Source organism: Lepeophtheirus salmonis, chromosome 3 (assembly GCF_016086655.4).
Source record: "Lepeophtheirus salmonis chromosome 3, UVic_Lsal_1.4, whole genome shotgun sequence".
In the NCBI taxonomy this organism is placed as follows: domain Eukaryota; kingdom Metazoa; phylum Arthropoda; class Copepoda; order Siphonostomatoida; family Caligidae; genus Lepeophtheirus; species Lepeophtheirus salmonis.
The window spans coordinates 23,304,717-23,323,108 of NC_052133.2; the positions used below are offsets into that span (position 1 = coordinate 23,304,717).

Genomic DNA, 18,392 nt, shown 5'->3' on the forward strand with positions numbered 1-18,392 from the left:
GTCGGCGAACAGACAACATTTTCTTTATTGATATATAGTAAGTATTCTCTATATCGAAATCATATTAGCATTGAATAACATACAAGATCAGAGAATTTCCTCTAGTGGGAATTCGAGGTTGTGAGACCAAATATATATTTTGCCAAACAAATGTATCGATTTTTTTACATTATATTTTATTTACTAAAGAAATGTATAAATTAATCATTTTCTAATGCAAATAGAAAAATAAGAGCCTATACTGGTTTGTTTAGATTTAAACTTTTGGGTTATAATGAGGGATGCCTGGGTATCATACAGTTTGTTAGCTATCTGAAGGAGTTCAGTCCTTTGATCCTCAGGGATATTCCCTGACTCATTGGCATATAGCAATATCTTTGATACCATCTCCATCACTTCCTTGCTAGATGGGGACTTCACTGGCTCCTCTTTAGTAAGCTCTTCATCTGATTCATCTTCTGATGCTACACTTGGACAATAATACTACAATAATATCTCCTATTATTTATTGCTTTGTCACCGCCAAGTCTGAATTTGTTTTTTTGTTGCCTTTATACTTTACCTGCATCATACTTCTGGAACATTGCTAGAAGCATCTTGGATTTTGACTTTTTTCCTATCATTAAATGTCACAGCTTCTCACCTGACATGGAAGCTACCAACATGACTGTGATGCTATCTTCGGTCATTTCCCCATTTTTTACACCTTCGCTTTTGCGGATTTAAGACCGGCATGGAAATGATTGGGAAAAAAGTCAAGTCTTGTCACAATTGAAAACATTTTTTGGCTTTATAGCCTTCCAAGATATAATGCAGATTCTTTTTTCATTTTTCAATAGTCTTTGGTTGAACTATCTCCCCTTCACCACACAAAACAGCGTCCTTGAGACACTTCAAAGTCATTTAAACCCATAGACAAAGCGAAAGTAGCTACCTTTTCCCTGATGAGAGGTCCAATCAGTGGGTAATGTTGTGAACGGCAGGCCATAAACCATTCCATTACTCGACAGAGTATATGGAACGTCGATCCAAGAGAAGTTTACGCTTACCAGATAGAGTACCAGAATTATAATCATATAATTCCCCCAAGTAAAAAATATTGCCTTGGCGGTATGATAAAAATGTTCTACCTATAACAATAACACACAGTATGAAATATTTTAAAATTCCAATAAATTTTACTGCTGCCACATTAGATAATTGTGAGTAATATTATTGCAGGACAACATTATTGTGTGCAATTTAATTGCAATTTATATTATATTCGGAGATTATAACACTTGACTGATGAATGTGAAAGGCTGGGCTTCAAGGCAGTTTAATTTCAACCGCCGTTGCTTCACTGAGTATCAAGAACCCCATCGAATCCTCTATAATACACTTCGGCTCACAGGTTGTGCAGGAGAACTTCTGGGGCCAGGGCAGGTTATTTTCCTTCGTCGCTGCTTCCCTTAGCATCAAAGGCCCTTTCTAATACCCAATAATCTACCCTATCCCTCGGGTTGTGCAGGTCAACCACTTGGCTCAAAAAGATGATAAATTTAACAACTCTGCCTCATTGGTCATCAAGGACCCCATCGAAAGTCCCATAATGCATCCATGGGCCTCGGGTTGGGCAGGTAATCTGTTTGGCTCCAAAGGAGGATAAATTCCTCCACTGCTGAAACGTTCACGAACGTAATCACCTCTTTAATGGAGCTGACGATACATGACTTACCTTAGTTGAGTGTATTTTAATTAGAACTCCGGAATAAACCACAAATTACGTACTAAAAGCTTTATTTAAGCTTTATCAAGCACTATTTTATGTATGTATTTACAATGCCCATAGACCTACATACAAGGTTGTATCCTTATCGGTCTAGCAGATCGAGCGGTTCAAGCACTAGAATCGGAATTCAGACTACAATATATATCAGCTTCTTGTTTTATGATTTTGGGTGGGGAAAGAATGAATCACTGATATAAAGAGAACCTTCTACATATAAAATAGCTTTTGTGGAGGGAAAGTATCATAATTATATTCAAAAACTTATAGGTATTTTCATTTTTTTAGGCAAAAAAAAAAAAAGAAATAGAGCAAAGATAGGGGCACATTCTTTTTTTAAAGGGAGATTTTAAGAGAACCACGACTGATAAAATCATGATTTAAAAAAAAGAGCACACGATCAACTATTTTCCTTTTTTTAATCGCTATACTTAGTTTTTGCTTTACACATATCCCATTTTTAGTTATGTAACGTCATATTTTCGGATTGGGAGATACTCAACATGATAACTGGGCTAGAATTGAGGTCTGGAGAGAGACTTAACATTGAATCAGAAATTGAAAAAATATCTATGGAATCATCTTACAGTACTGGATTAAGTATATAACAAAACTTGTTTGGTTTTATTTCATATGTCGTTTGAACTCGAGACAGAGTTAGAAGCACGGATATGAGCTTCGGGAGTTATGTTCTCTTTTATTAAGATGACTGAGGCAGGCTTTTCTTTTTATTTTAAGTACCGTGCGTCTGTTACTCCCTGTATAACTTTTTCCTCATAAAAAGAACTAGACAAAAGTTTCATAAGATTATATAATCATCGAAAGAAAGATATAGGTGTGAAAATAAGGCAGACTGTAAAGTATGTCAACGAAAAGGCCTTTTGCTATTGTCAAAATCTTTTTCTTTCAATTAACTGTGAGAAAGGGGTCATAAATATATATATATATATCTTCAAACAATCAAAATCCCCCCCCCTATGTCTTTTTTTGTACAGAAACAAAAAAAATGATAACGTCCATCACCAACAACTAATCTTCTTTCCTTTACCTTCTTTCAATTTGTATATTTTCTGTCTATATTATTTTACCAAAGGTAGTACTGGGCATTGCTTGTAGTAATTAGGGATCAACTTTGCAGTATTAATATAAAGGATAACTCCCTAACAAGTCATTAGTGTTATTCTCTGTTTTTCATGAATAAATCCCGCGTAATTACTGAATACTTGGATGTGATCTCCTCAAGAATATTAATAACAGTTTGAGAAAATATAAAACATTGCTGAGATTGCCAACAACAAAAAAACTTGCACGCTAAAAAATGCTTAACAAATACTTTTATTTCTTAATATAACGCAATGAATAATGAACCAGATAGTACCTTAGTCTCTAGAGCGCTCACTGACTGAGCTTGAGCTGCAAAGACTATTTACTAATTTTCATCCATAGTTATATTCATTATTTTTTATTTTATGTATTTACTTTTCTTTTTAATATGACGTTATGAGCCAGAGAGTACTTTAGTCTCTAGAGCACTCCCTGGTTGAGCTTTAGCTACCCAACCTTGTTGCTAACCTAATCAAAAGTGATATGAATTATTCTTTATTTTATATAATCTACATCCCTTTTCTTATTTAATATGAGGTTTAGCTACACGGACTTGTAAAAAAAAGTCATAAACACTCATTTTATACAACTCTATACAGTATTGTGATGTATAAAATATGATAGCCTACAAGATTTCATTCATTTCTAAAAACCGTACTCTATACATATATACCCTGTTTTATTTTCTTCTTTAATATGAAACCCACACTCAATAACATTGTTATTTCTTAGATCAAGTCTCTCCAGAGTCTTAAGAAAGACTCAAAATTGGCTTTACAGAAAACATATACGTACACACTTTGCTATATTAATATAGATTACTATTTTATACTTATAAACCGTTTTTAATTAAATATTTCTTTACATATTTTAAAAATGTAAATATTCTTTAAAAAAATAACATAGCCTACATCATTAAACAACTCAGATTTTGTCCATTTTGTAGATTCCTTCTTTGGACGTCATATAATGAATAATTATGTATATATGTATGACTCCATGACCCCAAACAAAAGAGAATTTATTAATTCATATTTAAATGAAAATTATCGATCATAATAATTTATATTTTGAGGTTTTAATTAAGTTTCTGTATATCCAATAATATAGATAAGGGATTGAGGCAACTCATTATTGCTATTATTTTGCTTTATTTAAAAATATATACAAATTGGTTCTAACTATAGGACTCAAGGGCCCTATGAGTCCTTTAGTTATCACTACTAACTAAACACATATAAAAAATTAAAGACATACAAAATCAATGTAATAAAAATCGTAATTTGTTGTAAAGTGAAGGCATACATCTCCATTGTTTTTAAAGGGATCCTTACAAAATTGTTATTAAATTAAAATTATTTAAGATGAGTTATATGAAAAAATATTGAATCATATTGAGGTTTGTTGACAGTCAAACATGTAATATTATAAAGGTAATGTGTATGATTATCGACGTAAAAGCAAATAAGGACTTTATAGGTGGAGTTTCAAAATTATACTAGGGAGAGGGGGTAATCTGTATTTATTTACAAATTAACTATATAAAATATTCAGGGTCGTAAACCCCACCTAATTAGTTGAGTAATGTTATGAATAAAATGTATTTATTATATTTAGATATTAAAGTCCTATTTATATAAGACTAGACATTGACACGGTCCTCAAAAACTGACTTTCTCTTTGTAGGTATTTGGAACTTTTAAGAGCATCCTCTTTCACTTTTTGAAAGTCCATGGCAGAAGAATGGATTGGCTAAAAATAATACATACAAATTAAAACAAATATAAAACAAATTAAAAAAATACAGCTTACACACTTAAAAAACATGATTTAGGGAGTCGAAATCGTTTCTTAAACTTTAGTTTATAGTTTTTTGATTTTGAGAATTTTCAATTAATATTTTGATCCAGTATAGTATTTTTAGACATCTATTCAAATATAAACCGTTACCTTTAAAAAGATCTTGCAATCTTTCTGCTAAAAAAAAGCCACAAAGCAAATCATTTAACAATTCTTTCTACGTATGGAATCATTTATCTGCAGGATAATATTATTTTGAGTGGAAGGCTTAGTTAAACTTAAAAAAAACCTAAATGATCTATTTAGCTAAAAAAGAAATCCTTTAAAAGTTTCTTCCCCTAATTTCCCATTGAAAGCAAAAATTTATTCACAGCGGACACCCTGATAATTGTTTGAAATTAACGACAATTTAACAAGAGCTAATTCCAATTCAACCAACAAACTTTCAGAACCCTGATAAGAGAAAAAGAAGTCAAGAAATAGACAGCAAACAACAAAATACCTTGTATTTTATTTATTTTAATAAGGTTACGCCGTATTTTTTTCCTTTTCTTTTAAAGCTATAAAATCCGCCAAATATACTTCTTAGCCAAATAAATATTTTAGACATGGGCTGAAAAGCCCCGGACTGGACAAAGAAAATACTTTTTTTTGCGTTCAAAATTGCCTTTTTTAAATAATTATTATTTTATTTGCTTTATTAAGTGGATACCACATAACACTTTTCAAGCCATAACTTAACTTGCACAGTATTTTTTTCCACCATCAAAGAGGAATGTAAAATTAAAACAGGAATTTATTTTAGATCCTTTGGTTTGGAAATAACAAAAGTAGCGCCAACTTAGCACAATGATTCACAAGCTAAAGAACAAAATTTTCATGAAATTTTTCAAGCTGTTTTTTTAAAGATTAGTACTAACCGCATATGAGGCGAATTTAAAAAATAAATAGCACCATCATGTGGGAATACTGGAACTTTTCAGCCCATGTCATATGTAACGTATCTATTAAAGGGTATCTATTATGTAACAACCCAATTTTCGAATGAGAACAAAACGTAAAAAATAATTCTTGCATTAATATAAAATTTGAACTAATTTGTGCATATTGTTAGCATAACATACTGTTATTTTTAATTGGTATTATTTTTCATTTTTTGAAAATTCAATAAAAAATTTATAGGGAGACAAAATGAATTTTTCAGCCACAATATAAAATAAATAGCACCCTCCAGGTTATTATGTGGATGCATTTTTTTCAATTATAACCCTGTTATATTTATAAGAATAACAATGTTTTTGATATTTTGAAAAATGCTTAAAATCTTTCTTCTTTTTTTTTTTTTTTTTTTTGAGGAAAATCGTTTTTTTTTTTTTTTGGCTTGAATTCAAAATTTTATATCTATTCAAAGTAACTGACCGACAGTTTTTGATGATTTTTCTACAAAAAAAAAAATTATCTAAATAAGATTTATAATTTTTCAAAAATCACCTCTTTCTAGCAATTTTAGGAACTAAGAAATTTGCATTTTTCTCATATTACTCGCTCCATAAAAAGAGATTTTTATTGTATACTTCTCAAAATTTACTCGATCATACAGGCATAAGATTAATTTTTGTTCTAAAAAAAAAAAAAAAAGAGGAAATTTGGATATAAAATATAGACTTTTTCAAAAAAAAAATTAAAATTTTTCAAAATCAAAAAATAAATATCAAGGAACATAAAACAGCTTTCAACTTTTTTAGAAAGAATTTCGACATCATAAATTACGCTTTTACAGACATGATCGTACAATTCTTACATTTTGTCCGTCGGCATCTGTTCTAATGCCTAGATCTGAAGTAAATTTGGATTTTGATATTCCCACTTCATGGCTTTCACAAAATTTGCAAATAAATTTATCCTCCTTACTTCTCAATTTCTCACGTTCTTTACGAATATTCTTTGTTTGTGTCTCAAGAGATTTTTGTTTTTTTCTAATTTGAATAGCCTTGTTCTCAATTTCTTGACACAGATAAAAAATATTATTTTCCTTATATGATGTTTCTTCGAGAAGTTCTAAACATTCTTCTCGCATTTCTGAGGTGGTCTGTATTCAGTGAGGATTGAATCAAAGAAAGTAAGTTCAATATTATGTTGAAGACATAACATACCTCAAACATATTTTGAAGAACAGTTAACTTTTCGTTCACCTCTTTTTCAGCCATACCCAACTTTTCGATACTTTGTAATATGATATCCTTTTCATCCCTGATCAATTTTTCGTCAGCCTTTATATCTTGTTCTTTTTTTATAATATTATTCAATTTTTTGGTATACTCATCTTCTTTATCCTTGAGAGCATGAAATAAGCCAAAAATATCAGGATCGATCTACATTTAAAAAAAAAAAATATTATTTTGAAAATTGTTAAAAAATAAATTTACATTTTCAGGCAAATTCTCTATGAGCTCAGTAAAATGTAATGAACCCCTTCTACTAAGTTTCTTAGAGAATATTAGCTTCGATCTTTCTGCTCTGATTGCTCGTAATTCCTTTTCAAATTTCTTCCTAAGCATCTTTTCATGTTTCTTTTGCTCCTCATAAAATTCCTTGAGAATAGATATTCAAAAATACAAATAAATATCGATAAATATGAGTAATACCTGATTTGTGTCCTGATCTCTTTTCATTTTTGACATTAAATGTACCTTTTCCATTTCAAAAAACTTTTTTTCCGACTCCAATGCTCTTTTTTCTATTTCTAAGGCATAATTTTTTTTATCTAAATCCCCCTCATTATTTCTCAATTTATCTTGTAAACTATGTATCTCAGATGTTAACTGGTCAATTTGTTGTGCAGATTCAGCAATAACGTCGTTTAACTTGCCTCTAAGTTCATCCAATTGATTTTCTTTACTCCTAAGTAATGCCTCCCTTACATTCGTTTGTATACTAACATCAGACTCTACCTTGTTGTATAACGTTCCAAGCCCTTCAGTATTACCCACAACTTGACTTATGAGAGTATCTAAGGCCCTTATTGGATCATATTGTTGAATGGTATATCAAGTATTCTAAACATCGTACTTACTTTGGCAAATCAGCGTTATTGTCAATATTTTTAAGGGAGTGAATGATGTTCTCGTAGCTATCTTTCAGAGACACTATTTTGTTTTTATGCTCCTCCTCCAACTCTTCCAATTGTCGGAACCTTTTATCTCTTTCTTTTTCAAGCTCTTCTCTATGAATTTCCTGAAGCACACGAATGCGATCAAGTAGGCTTTCAATCCTTTCATTAAGCTCTTGCATGTTATCTTCGTGTATGGACTTTAACTGAGTTATTGTTTCTTTGAAGGCAGATTCAATCATTTTGTTAAAGTCATTGTTAGAGTAGTCAATCCCACTAGAAGTATAAAAAATAATAACTTTATTTGCTATCTTGATAATATATATTAAGTTTGCATTCAAATTTGAACCTACATTGTCTTTGGCAAGTTTCCTTGGTCTACTTGAAAATTTCCCATGAGTTGAATTTGATTTCTTATTAGTTCACTTTTCATTCGAACTTCAGATTCTGTTTGATTTTGAAATTGTTTCATCAGAATGGAAAATTGTTCTTGCTGCTTTCGGAATAAATCTGTTTGCTTATTAGAAAGCATCCGTATTTGTTCTTCACACATAAATTTTTGCTGATCCAAGGCATTTTTGTATTCCTGATTTTTGTTCTCAAGTTTAACTCTTTGCTGTTCAAAATCTTTTTTGAATATTTCAGTGTCTGTTTGTTCTATGTTCTTTGGAAGTTATATATAATTTGAAAGTAATATTGTTCAAATATTGATTCCTATTTGTTTTTAATTCAGAAAAAAATTGTCTTGATCATATGTTCCCAAAGTGAGTTTAACAGAACCCTAAGGTTTCTAAATAAACCTTCTCGGGTTCTGCAAAAAAAAAAAATCCTAAGCGATGTTTATATAATATAAATTTATTGTAATTTAGGGCTCCTCAAGAAAGTTTCAGAACAAAAAAGGTTCTTTGTCGAATATAGTTTCTAAAATTATGGACTAGATCAACAAAAATATTTTTCATATCTTTTGATTAAAACTAAAAATAAATGTAAAGAAATATTTAACAATATTTGAAATCAACTGCCTTAAGTTCACTAATTTGTCCTTCTAACATATTATAATGTCCTTGGTTAATAATATTTTTACTCTGATCCGAGATTATCCTCGTTTCAGTTTCGGGTGCTAATAGATGTGCTTCTTTCTGTTCATTTTTTTTCTTCTTCATTTCTAAATCCATAAATATATCTTCAACAGACTTTGGTTGAAGAGTAGGTCTCCCTCCTCCTCTTCTAGAGCGCTTCCCTTCGATTAAAGGGTTGGAAGCTTCACTAATAGTTCGTTTTTCAGTCTCAAGAGTCTTTGTTATAGCGAATTTTGGTTTCTCTGAATGATTCATAGATTACAATTAGGACTCTTAATTCTCTATTTCATTGATAACGAGTTTAAAATTCAAATATAATATTGATTTTTTGTTAAAAATTAATTACTAATATCTTGAATAAAAAAATATAGAATAAAAAGTCCTTATCATAACCAAGTTCTTGATCATTTGTATCAAAAATCCCTCTAAGTGATTTCGACTCAGTCTTCTCTGATGTACGCCCAAATAAGCTATCCATAAAAGCTGATGAGGGCGCTTTATATTGTTGAACAGGCTCCGAAAAACTTGGCATTGAATCCTGTTTCATGATACCATCTGCCTCCTTTTTTACTTCTATCAGTCCCTTAGAAGTATTTTTACTGATTTCGGTTGTACTTAAACTAGCAAGAGTCTTTCGAATGGGCTTCTCTTCCTCTTCATCAGATAGTAATCCCGCCAGAGGGTCATCCTCGTCGAAATCTTATCAGATAATTTATTTATGGTGTCAATTAACATATTAATGATCCGGGTTCAAATTTACTTACCATTAAAACGACTCATATTTGTGAATCACCTTCCGTTTAATAATTATGATGCTATTTCAGGTATTAAAGCTTTCTAAAAAAAAAAATAAAGGTACAAATTGATTGGATAAAACATTTTGGACTTTATTTTCTTTTTTTCCCTCAAATTATACAAACATAGATCAAATTTTCAATGCTGAAATAAATAATCTACTAAATTATAAAAATGTTATACTTAAAGCCTTGGAGAAGAAAGATAAATACTCATAATTACTAAAATACAAGTATAACAATAACCTCTTTTTTTTATCGTCTGAAACTATACAAAAAGAAAAAAAAAACGACCAAAAAATGATTCGCTCCACAAACAAATCTTCCCACACAGATAGATAGTCTTAACTGAATTGGCTTAAAGGATGTTGAGCACAATGTAGAGTAAACAAAAATTATTTTTCTTCGCACCATTCATTTTCTTTCCGAACTTGTTCCTCTTCAGATGGAGTAAAGTCGTTTTTGATGTTAAATGTTTTTCTAATCTCATCAGGGGTTTTTCCTTTTATCATATTTGCTACTGTTTTGCAAGTGACATCCAAAAGACCCTATAACATAAAGTTGAATAAATGAACAATGCAAGAATTCTAAATATTTGAATGAACACCTTACTTTAATATCCAAATAATTTGCTGCCAAAATAAGCTCAAAAAGTGTTCCTTGATCTACTTTAAGGAAATCAGCGTCCCAAGAGGAGATGTCGTCCGTTCTTTTTTCTTTGTTTTCATCATCTTCTTGAATTGGTGGATCATCCTATAACATGAATATATTCAATGTTTATATATTAATCATTTAGGAAGGGAATTAAAACTCTCTATCCCCCTCCCCCTTAAAAATATAGGAATTGTCTTTAGTAAAAAAAAAAAAAAAAGTATTCAACTTATATATATTTTAATGTACCTAATGATGGGAAAGGTGCACGAAGGTAGAATATGTGGTGTGTCAATACAAAATCCATTAACAAACACGAAGTAAAATCTCAAATTTTATTTCATGTTTGTTCAGGATGGATCTCCAATTTTACTTCATAAATCTTTCAATATTTCATTAACATGTTATTTTCTCCATAATGGGATTTATAGAAAAATTTCAGGGATAAATATAGATAACTAGAAGTATTAGCTATAGTCTAGAGCGGTACATGTACCCTTTGGGTACATTTGCCTATGTCAGGGGGTACATTTCAGGATTCAGTAAAAGAAAACAAAGATGAGCTTAGAATTTTTATTTTTCCAAAGTAACATATATCAATATAAACTTATACAATCTCAAGTCATATTTTGTATATTACCAAAAACTTCAGTCATGATAATATATACTTGAAGAGTCGATCGAACGAGTAGTGCACATAGTCTATTTTGGTACAGACTTACATCATGCAGCATTCAGAATCAATAATATGTCAAAAAATATTGAGCAATGAATCAACGAAAAACAAACACTTCGAAAATAATCATAAATCTTTTTTAAAAAAAGATGTTGATTTCTTCCAAAAAAAAAAAGAAACAGTATTTAAGAAATAATGATTGCATGCCAGTGGTAATATTTTCTGGCATAATTATGGAATAGTAAAAACATCTTTTGAAGTTGCACTCATGATTGCTAAAAAAAGAAACCACCTACTATTGGTAAAAATATGATCCTTCCAGCAGCAAATTAAATGCCAAGATGTTTTATAGGTGAAGAAGCCTTGACGAAATTGAATGTAATACCTTTATCCAACAGAACAGTGCAAATGCGTATTATTGATATGTCTAATAATATTTTACAAGTTATTAGCAAGGTTAAAAATTCTACAAATGGGTGAACGCGTTGATGTAATAAAATATACTCAGCTACTTTTATTTGTTCGATATGTTGGAAAGAACTCCATTACGGAAGCCCTATTTATAAATATTTAACGTCACAACCACAGAAAATGAAAATAGTAAGATCAATTTTTTAACAGCATGGATTACAATAGGAAGATTTGAATGGATGAACATCAGATGGTGCACCAGTAATACGAGGAACAAAATCTGGTCTCAAAGCTCGTGTCTTAGAAGTTGCTCGTCATGTGATATTTATTTACTGCTTAATCCATCAGCTTGCTTTGGGTTCCAAAGTGTTGCCTAAAGAACTATCCACAGTATTATCACAGGTTACCAAAATTGTCATTCATATCAAAGGAAGTGCCCTCAACTCGAGGCTTTTTAAACTACTATGAAAGGATTTTGGATCTGAGCATAAATTATTTCTTTATCGCGCTAATGCATGCTGGCTCTCCTGGGATATGTTGTTAAACGAATGTATGAGCTACGAAATGAATTACTTCACTTCTTTCAATATTCCAATATTCATGAATATTTCATTACTTCATTGGGAGATAATAAATTCTTTATTAAACTTGCATTTTTTGTTGACATATTTGAGGCTATAAATTGGTTGAACAAAACTATCCAAGGAGTAGATGCACCCATTAGTGATTTTTAATAAAAGCTCCAAGCTTTCTAAGCAAAAACTTGTCCTTGGAAAAGATTTGCAGAGTATGACAAATTACCTATAGTCAGTACAATCACAGAATTTGTTGAGAATATCCCATTGAAAAAAATTAATGATTGACTATCTAACTAAATTGGAAAACAAATTGCATGGTTATTTCCGTACTCTTGCTGATGACGAATTTGTAAATCTCACAAATTATTCTACATCAAACAACTATTACCACCAGGGCAGGTAAACAAGAGGCTCTGACAGAACTTCATTTAATGAAACTGCTATTCTTGTTTATTCTGGAGAAAAATTATGTACATTTTGGGTCGAAGTGTTAAAATCGTACGATATAATAGCAGAACCTGTCATTCTAGTACTACTTCTTTCTCTGTTTACTTGGCTTTTCAATAATTTTGGGGTTTAAAAACAAGAACAGATCAAATCTGAACACAATATTCGATGTGCAGTCGCAAAAATAAATCCTCCAATAGATAAACTTCAAAATCAAAAACAAACTCTTGATCAAAACAATTAAAATATATTCTTTATCTAGGTAAATTTTATATCATTTTTCCTATAGACAACTAATTAATTTGGAGGCGTAAAAACGGAAATTACCTTTTAATTTACAGAGGAAAAATAAAAATTGAATGCAATTGTTATTTTACTTCGCTTTTTTAGTTTTCAAAATTTAGGGGTACGTAGTTATGAATCAAAATGGTAAAGGGGAAGGTTGGGAGACCCTGGTCTAAAGCAAGGTTTTTAACTTTTTCATCCGAAGTCCATCATTTGATTTTGATTTTGCTTAAGTCATGTATGGGCAATAAAACAAAATCTATCTTTTTTATTGTGATGGGATTTGCAGCACCTCGAAGGAATGGATTAGAATATTTACTAAATAAAAATGGAAGGTAATTAGATAAAGACGGATGAAAATGGTATTCAGATTAATTTATGATATGAAGTATCCTATTAGTTTCTTGCTGTTGTGTAGTCGACAGACCACAATTAATGTACTATAAAAAAAGCGAGAATAATTATTTTTACAACTAAGGTATAGAAAGCATTTCTCAATTTAGATTAAGAGTGACATATTATGTACCGGGATCCAAAAAGGATTGTAATTCTATGGAGTGAACCTGAATGGGCCCACTCCACCTCTAAGGCTGAATTACCACTTGCACAAAGGGAGAAAAGGCAGAAGAGTCAAGAGGGGTTTCACAATTAGTCATTCATGAAATGGCATGAAATGCCATGAAATGGGATGAAAGTAGAGAAAGAGAATAATGACCTTATGATACGTTGCCCACTGAATAGTTTTGCGAAGAATAGCTGCATTCACGTTGGGCAAAGGAACGACTTCCTCCTCCTCGTCCTCCATTCCCAAATCCTCCAACATGGTTTTGATTGTAACGGACTGTTTGGCAATCTCCGTGTCCACCGTGAAGATCTCACCGTCAGAACTTTGAAGCTTGATATTGGGCATCTTATCTCACTTTTAGTGTAATTTATTGCAATTCACAAATGGGGTATAGATTTGAGATTAGCGCACTGAATTTGACTTGAGCAGATAAGTAAGTACTAACGACTCCTACTCTTCCTCTCTTTTCTTCTACTTTATAGCTTTTGCCTTCTCAGATCTTTTCTAGCTCTAGCTCGCTCAATATTTATATAGGCACGCGCGGAACAAAATTTATGTATCATGTGTACGTGACGTCATATTCCTTCTTCATACTCAAATATAATATTTTTACCCTAATTTCATTCTATTAAGTATTAAGAATCTTGATTCATGCAAAACTTATACATTATTAAATCATCTTTTCTAACTTAATATTATTATTTATAATATGTGGCAGTCTTGAACTGGACCCTAAAGAATATCTTATGAAAACAATTATTTTCCTTACGTCAGCTTTTATATGCATGGTATCGAATTTTTATATTATTGCATGACCGCCAATGGGGCAAGTGTGTTATAGTAAACCCACCACCAGTGAGTAGTTCCACATTGCGGAAAAATAATAAACCTCCCTGAATAATAATTATGATTATCCGGCCAAAGGATACTAGCTACTAGCTTAAGAAACACATCAGACGAATTTGAGTCACCTGTTGACATAAGTCCTTTAATTTTATTACTCATTGTTATTACTTATTTGAGACTTTATGAAAGTGAGTTTAATTTTTATTAAGTGATAATTAAATTAAAAGTATTCTTGACTCAAAGTGGTTTTCCAAAGATGAGTTGAACCACCCACGAAGTTAATTTCAAGAATCTATTCTTTTCAAGAAATAAGAATAGTATGAAGTCCTTCTCGCTAGCAGTCCTTGAATTACAATTTGGATTTAAATCCATTAAAACTAATCCATCTATTAGTCAATGTTACTATTACAACATTTCTTCTCATGAAAGTCGAGATAATTTTTATTCAACATCTATTAAGAATTTATCTTCATACAATTGATAGGAACCTAAATAATAGTATGTTTATCGGAGCCCTCTGATATCTTATGCAATGGAAAGAAATAACTATGTTTTAATATTTTGTTGTAAATTTTCAAGTATTTTTGAATTAGATACTCAGGACTGATACTTATCACTTCGACTTTTCTTTTTTTATATTAATGTTTGATACATACATGATGATATCCATATGGTCCTTTTAAATATATTTTTGTATTCTGAAATACATTTCAATTAATTTATATAGTATTTACCTTACAATTGTTTTTATTAGATTAGGAGTTGAAATACAATTATTTATTTTAGAATATATTGGTTGTGGCTAATACCAAATTATTTGATTAAATTTATTTAATCCCTTTTTTGAATAAAAAAATAGTGATTTCCGTACTACACATACATTTCATAATTTAGGAAGATGAAAGACATCCGAAAATTGATGATGAGGATTACAACGGTTCTTTTAAATATTTGATAAGAAATCGATAAGATCCAAGATCATTATCGTGTTTGGAAATTTCGATAACTCTTCATCAATTGTCTGCACGAAAACTTATCTTTGACCTAGTACTATGATGCTTCCACTTGGACTTAAGGTTAAAACTTATCCTGGATTAACTCAACCTAAATTATGTGCTACGAGAACTTATATTTGACGTAGTAGCATGAAGACTCCACTTGGACTTGATTTTATTATAACTCATCCCATCCTCATTGCCTACCCTTGCTGTAGATTATATTTACTTACTCAAATAACTAAATAAATACACCTTTTGCTTCAAAATCGAAATACATTTTTTATTAGAACAAATTATTTTTTATTGCGTTTAAACATTAACAACCAATACATAATATTTGAAGTATTGAAGATATTCTGATAATAAAGGCTTCCTGCTTACTCGTTAAGTTTTTTTTTAAAGTTTTTTGATTTATTATATTGATATCCAATTCTTTTCTTTTTCTCATGAATTTTATAATTTACCTAGAGAAGTATTTTTGCTATATAGTTGAAAATTTTACATGCTATACTTAGAAAATATTGGTTAAAAGTATGATTCTCCTCAAATTCTACTTCGGCAATGCCTGAAGCATAAGGATCATGTTAAAAAATATTTTATTTGAGTGTGGTTATTTTGAAATTTGAAAAACATGACAGCAAGTTAGTAAGGGTTAGTCCATCAAAAATGGTTGATATCGACCTCATCCAATAATTTTTGAGACAATATATATAGTCTACTTGATGTTTGTTTAGCTGCTAAAAACGTATCATGGGCGATACTTGTTACTTTGCCTCTGATTCTTTCCCATTCATAAGGCCAACATGATAAATCTTTTAAAAGGTGAAGCTGAGATCAGTCCATGGTAATTGGTTTTTTTTCCATTCATTACTCTTGGTAACTTCCAATAAGTCCTCCGTGACAAGCCAATCTTTTTTTACCATTTCTTTCTCCATAATGTCTAAGTGTAGTAATCGTTGACTAATGAAACAAACTCGGAGCTTCTTTGCGGAGCTCTCTGTATAAAGCCCAAGAAAAACTTTTCCATAACATAGACAAAGCATACATCCATATGGTATACCTCCTCTGTTAAGAATTTTTTAGAAGGAGGGATAATTATGAAATGAGGATTGAGGTTTTGGAGATGCTTAATAACTGATTCTATTTCATCTTAAATTTGAATTTTCAGAGACAAAATCGGAAGTAAACAAGGAATTAAAATAGTCCAGTATATTCAATAAAATATCACACTCATTAATTTAATTATTGTGAATGATGTTTTTCAGGAGTTGAAATGAAAGTTCCTTGTTCTTGTACCTAAAAAAATTAAATATACATGTCCATTAATGTATGTCGAAGAAATAGTATCGGACATTTTGAATGCATGAATTTTATTCATAATATTTTCTTTTAAGATCCGAGTGGAAGAGAGAGATGCTTTGCTCCTCACTATTTTGGCTGGCTTGGAAATATAGGAGGGCATGTTTGAAAACTGTGTTGATGTATCATCCTTGTTTAATATTTTTATAGATATATCCTTACTTGGATAGTTGTTCCAATCCTCAGATTGAATTTTATAGTCGAAAGATAAAAGATACGAGTCACATATAGCAGAATATTTTGAAGGCTCCTAATGGCTAATTGTTAAAAGAGAGAGCTTTTGTCAATAGACTTCGTCATTTCTTATCCTTTGGAAAAATATGGAAACGTCTTTTGGTGGGAGGAGGATTCTTCTTCTTATACTTAGTCAGCCTGTAGCCACTAATGCATCTAGGCGTGAAACAAAGTTTTCCCATTACTTGGATGAACTTATACTTTAACAATTTACAGTGTAGTCAAATTTCCTCTGTGAAGTGAAAATGAATCCTACTTTGTAGACTTGCTTTGAATGGTTGCGAGAGTCTTCCCTTGCTTATCTAAGAATTCATTGGTATAAATTATATGAATAATTAATAACTATCTTATAAGTTATAACTTCCAAATACTGCAATATTGCAATTTGTAAAGATGAAATATTATTAAAATAGCTTGAAAATATCCTGACGTCAGACAACAGTTGACGTAATCTTAAAAAATTGCATTTAGCAATCCAGCCTGATATTAAGCCAAGCGACAGTAACACCCCTGGCGGATAATGTATATTTTTTTAGTAATCTCAGGCCCAATTTCAACATATTATTTTATGACTACAAATTTCCTTGCACATTGAAAATTCCAAGTAAGAATCTTGCAAAATTCTATAAAATAGTATTTTCACCTACGTCATAAATTGCATCATAGTTGAAGAAGATACCATTTTGGGGGCTTAAAGTTGATATGATAAAATAAAAAAAGACACATCATGAAGGTTAATAAAATACTACTGCATTCCAATGATGAACATAAATAATATTTGAAAAAAATCAAAGTAATATGTACCCAAAATATCTATAAAATGACTAGAATTTGATAGGGTGAGGTAAAACATGATAATTGGGGGGAAAATACCTTATTCTTTCGATTTTAATAGTTAATTTTAAGATTTTATAATGATGTAATATCGTATTTTTATTACATTTTAGGATCAAATATATAATAAAATGAAACAATAGAGTGACAATGTTGATAGACAGTAAGGTGTAAGTCCTATTATTTGTTGGTCCCACTTTAAAATCTAATAGTTCACTATTTTCCCTAAAATTAATTAAAAAGGATTTTCATTCTTACAAAACTTGGTTGCTTAGGCCCCTCAAATGGCCAACATCAACAATGATGACGTAACGTGAAAACGCTCTATAAATATTATGGCAAAAAAAATCTCATAACTCATAAACAAGGTGAGCTACTTCATTTTATGTGATAAGAGGTTTCTTTACCTTTGTTCACACTTTTATTGACTATTTTGATGACGTCACCGCGGAGCCAAATGAGGAGAAAATTCAAATTTATAAAACTAATTTTATTAATACATCATGTAATATTATTTTATTTTCTTCTCAGACAATTAATTCTATTAGTGTAAATTGTTACTTCAGACGATTACGGTACTTAAATTATTTACAACAATGAATTAAAAGTTGTGTTGAACAAAAAAAAGTTCAGAACATACATTTTCAAATAAATAAAACCATCAGTTCAGTGAAGAAATTAATGATATATTAAGAATAAGCACTTAATATGAAATGCCATTTAAAAAACATAAAATCTAAATTTTTCATTTATCTTGAATATAATAAATATAGAGTTCTTACTAACCTAACCGAATATGAATCACCTTATGATTTTGACTATTCTCCCTAGAGATATATATATTTGAATAATAC

The 18,392-nt window shown here is 30.5% G+C and overlaps 2 protein-coding genes and 1 long non-coding RNA gene across 4 annotated transcripts; all 3 read right to left on the bottom strand.

Annotated features, from left to right (window-relative positions):
* Positions 1-4,006: 4,006 nt before the first annotated feature.
* Positions 4,007-9,695, bottom strand: LOC121114719 (uncharacterized). Of its 2 annotated transcripts, none has more exons than XM_071887193.1 (10): positions 9,625-9,695; positions 9,254-9,559; positions 8,804-9,102; positions 8,135-8,445; positions 7,746-8,057; positions 7,318-7,690; positions 7,099-7,263; positions 6,826-7,044; positions 6,465-6,761; positions 4,007-4,624 (listed from the first exon to the last, which is right to left on the bottom strand). In XM_071887193.1, the coding sequence occupies exons 1-10, from the start codon at positions 9,638-9,640 to the stop codon at positions 4,505-4,507; spliced, it is 2,418 nt and encodes an 805-aa protein (XP_071743294.1). In that variant the 5' UTR covers positions 9,641-9,695; the 3' UTR covers positions 4,007-4,504. The 2 variants fall into 2 exon arrangements, with proteins under 2 accessions (XP_071743294.1, XP_040564700.2); XM_040708766.2 differs by having other exon boundaries at positions 6,474-6,761; positions 9,625-9,694.
* A 31-nt stretch (positions 9,696-9,726) lies between these two features.
* On the bottom strand, positions 9,727-13,784 carry SkpA (SKP1-related A). The gene is made up of 3 exons (XM_040708767.2): positions 13,418-13,784; positions 10,267-10,407; positions 9,727-10,202 (listed from the first exon to the last, which is right to left on the bottom strand). Exons 1-3 carry the CDS (start codon positions 13,610-13,612, stop codon positions 10,050-10,052), a joined length of 489 nt encoding a protein of 162 aa, XP_040564701.1. The 5' UTR covers positions 13,613-13,784; the 3' UTR covers positions 9,727-10,049.
* A 1,586-nt stretch (positions 13,785-15,370) lies between these two features.
* LOC121114721 (uncharacterized) lies at positions 15,371-17,144 on the bottom strand. The gene is made up of 3 exons (XR_011779310.1): positions 17,066-17,144; positions 16,633-17,006; positions 15,371-16,407 (listed from the first exon to the last, which is right to left on the bottom strand). It is a non-coding gene; the product is annotated as an uncharacterized lncRNA (long non-coding RNA).
* Positions 17,145-18,392: the final 1,248 nt, after the last annotated feature.

Excerpts from the sequence above, each read along its gene's own strand:
- LOC121114719 (XM_071887193.1), bottom strand. Across the intron at positions 9,103-9,253 it reads TACAAATGATCAAGAACTTG|AGAAACCAAAATTCGCTATA; the intron begins GTTATGATAAGG and ends TGAATCATTCAG. Across the intron at positions 7,045-7,098 it reads TAGAGAATTTGCCTGAAAAT|ATCGATCCTGATATTTTTGG; the intron begins GTAAATTTATTT and ends TTTTAAATGTAG.
- SkpA (XM_040708767.2), bottom strand. The coding sequence starts at position 13,612 with ATGCCCAATATCAAGCTTCAAAGTTCTGACGGTGAGATCTTCACGGTG. Across the intron at positions 10,408-13,417 it reads AGTGGGCAACGTATCATAAG|GATGATCCACCAATTCAAGA; the intron begins GTCATTATTCTC and ends TTCATGTTATAG. Across the intron at positions 10,203-10,266 it reads CAAATTATTTGGATATTAAA|GGTCTTTTGGATGTCACTTG; the intron begins GTAAGGTGTTCA and ends TTTATGTTATAG.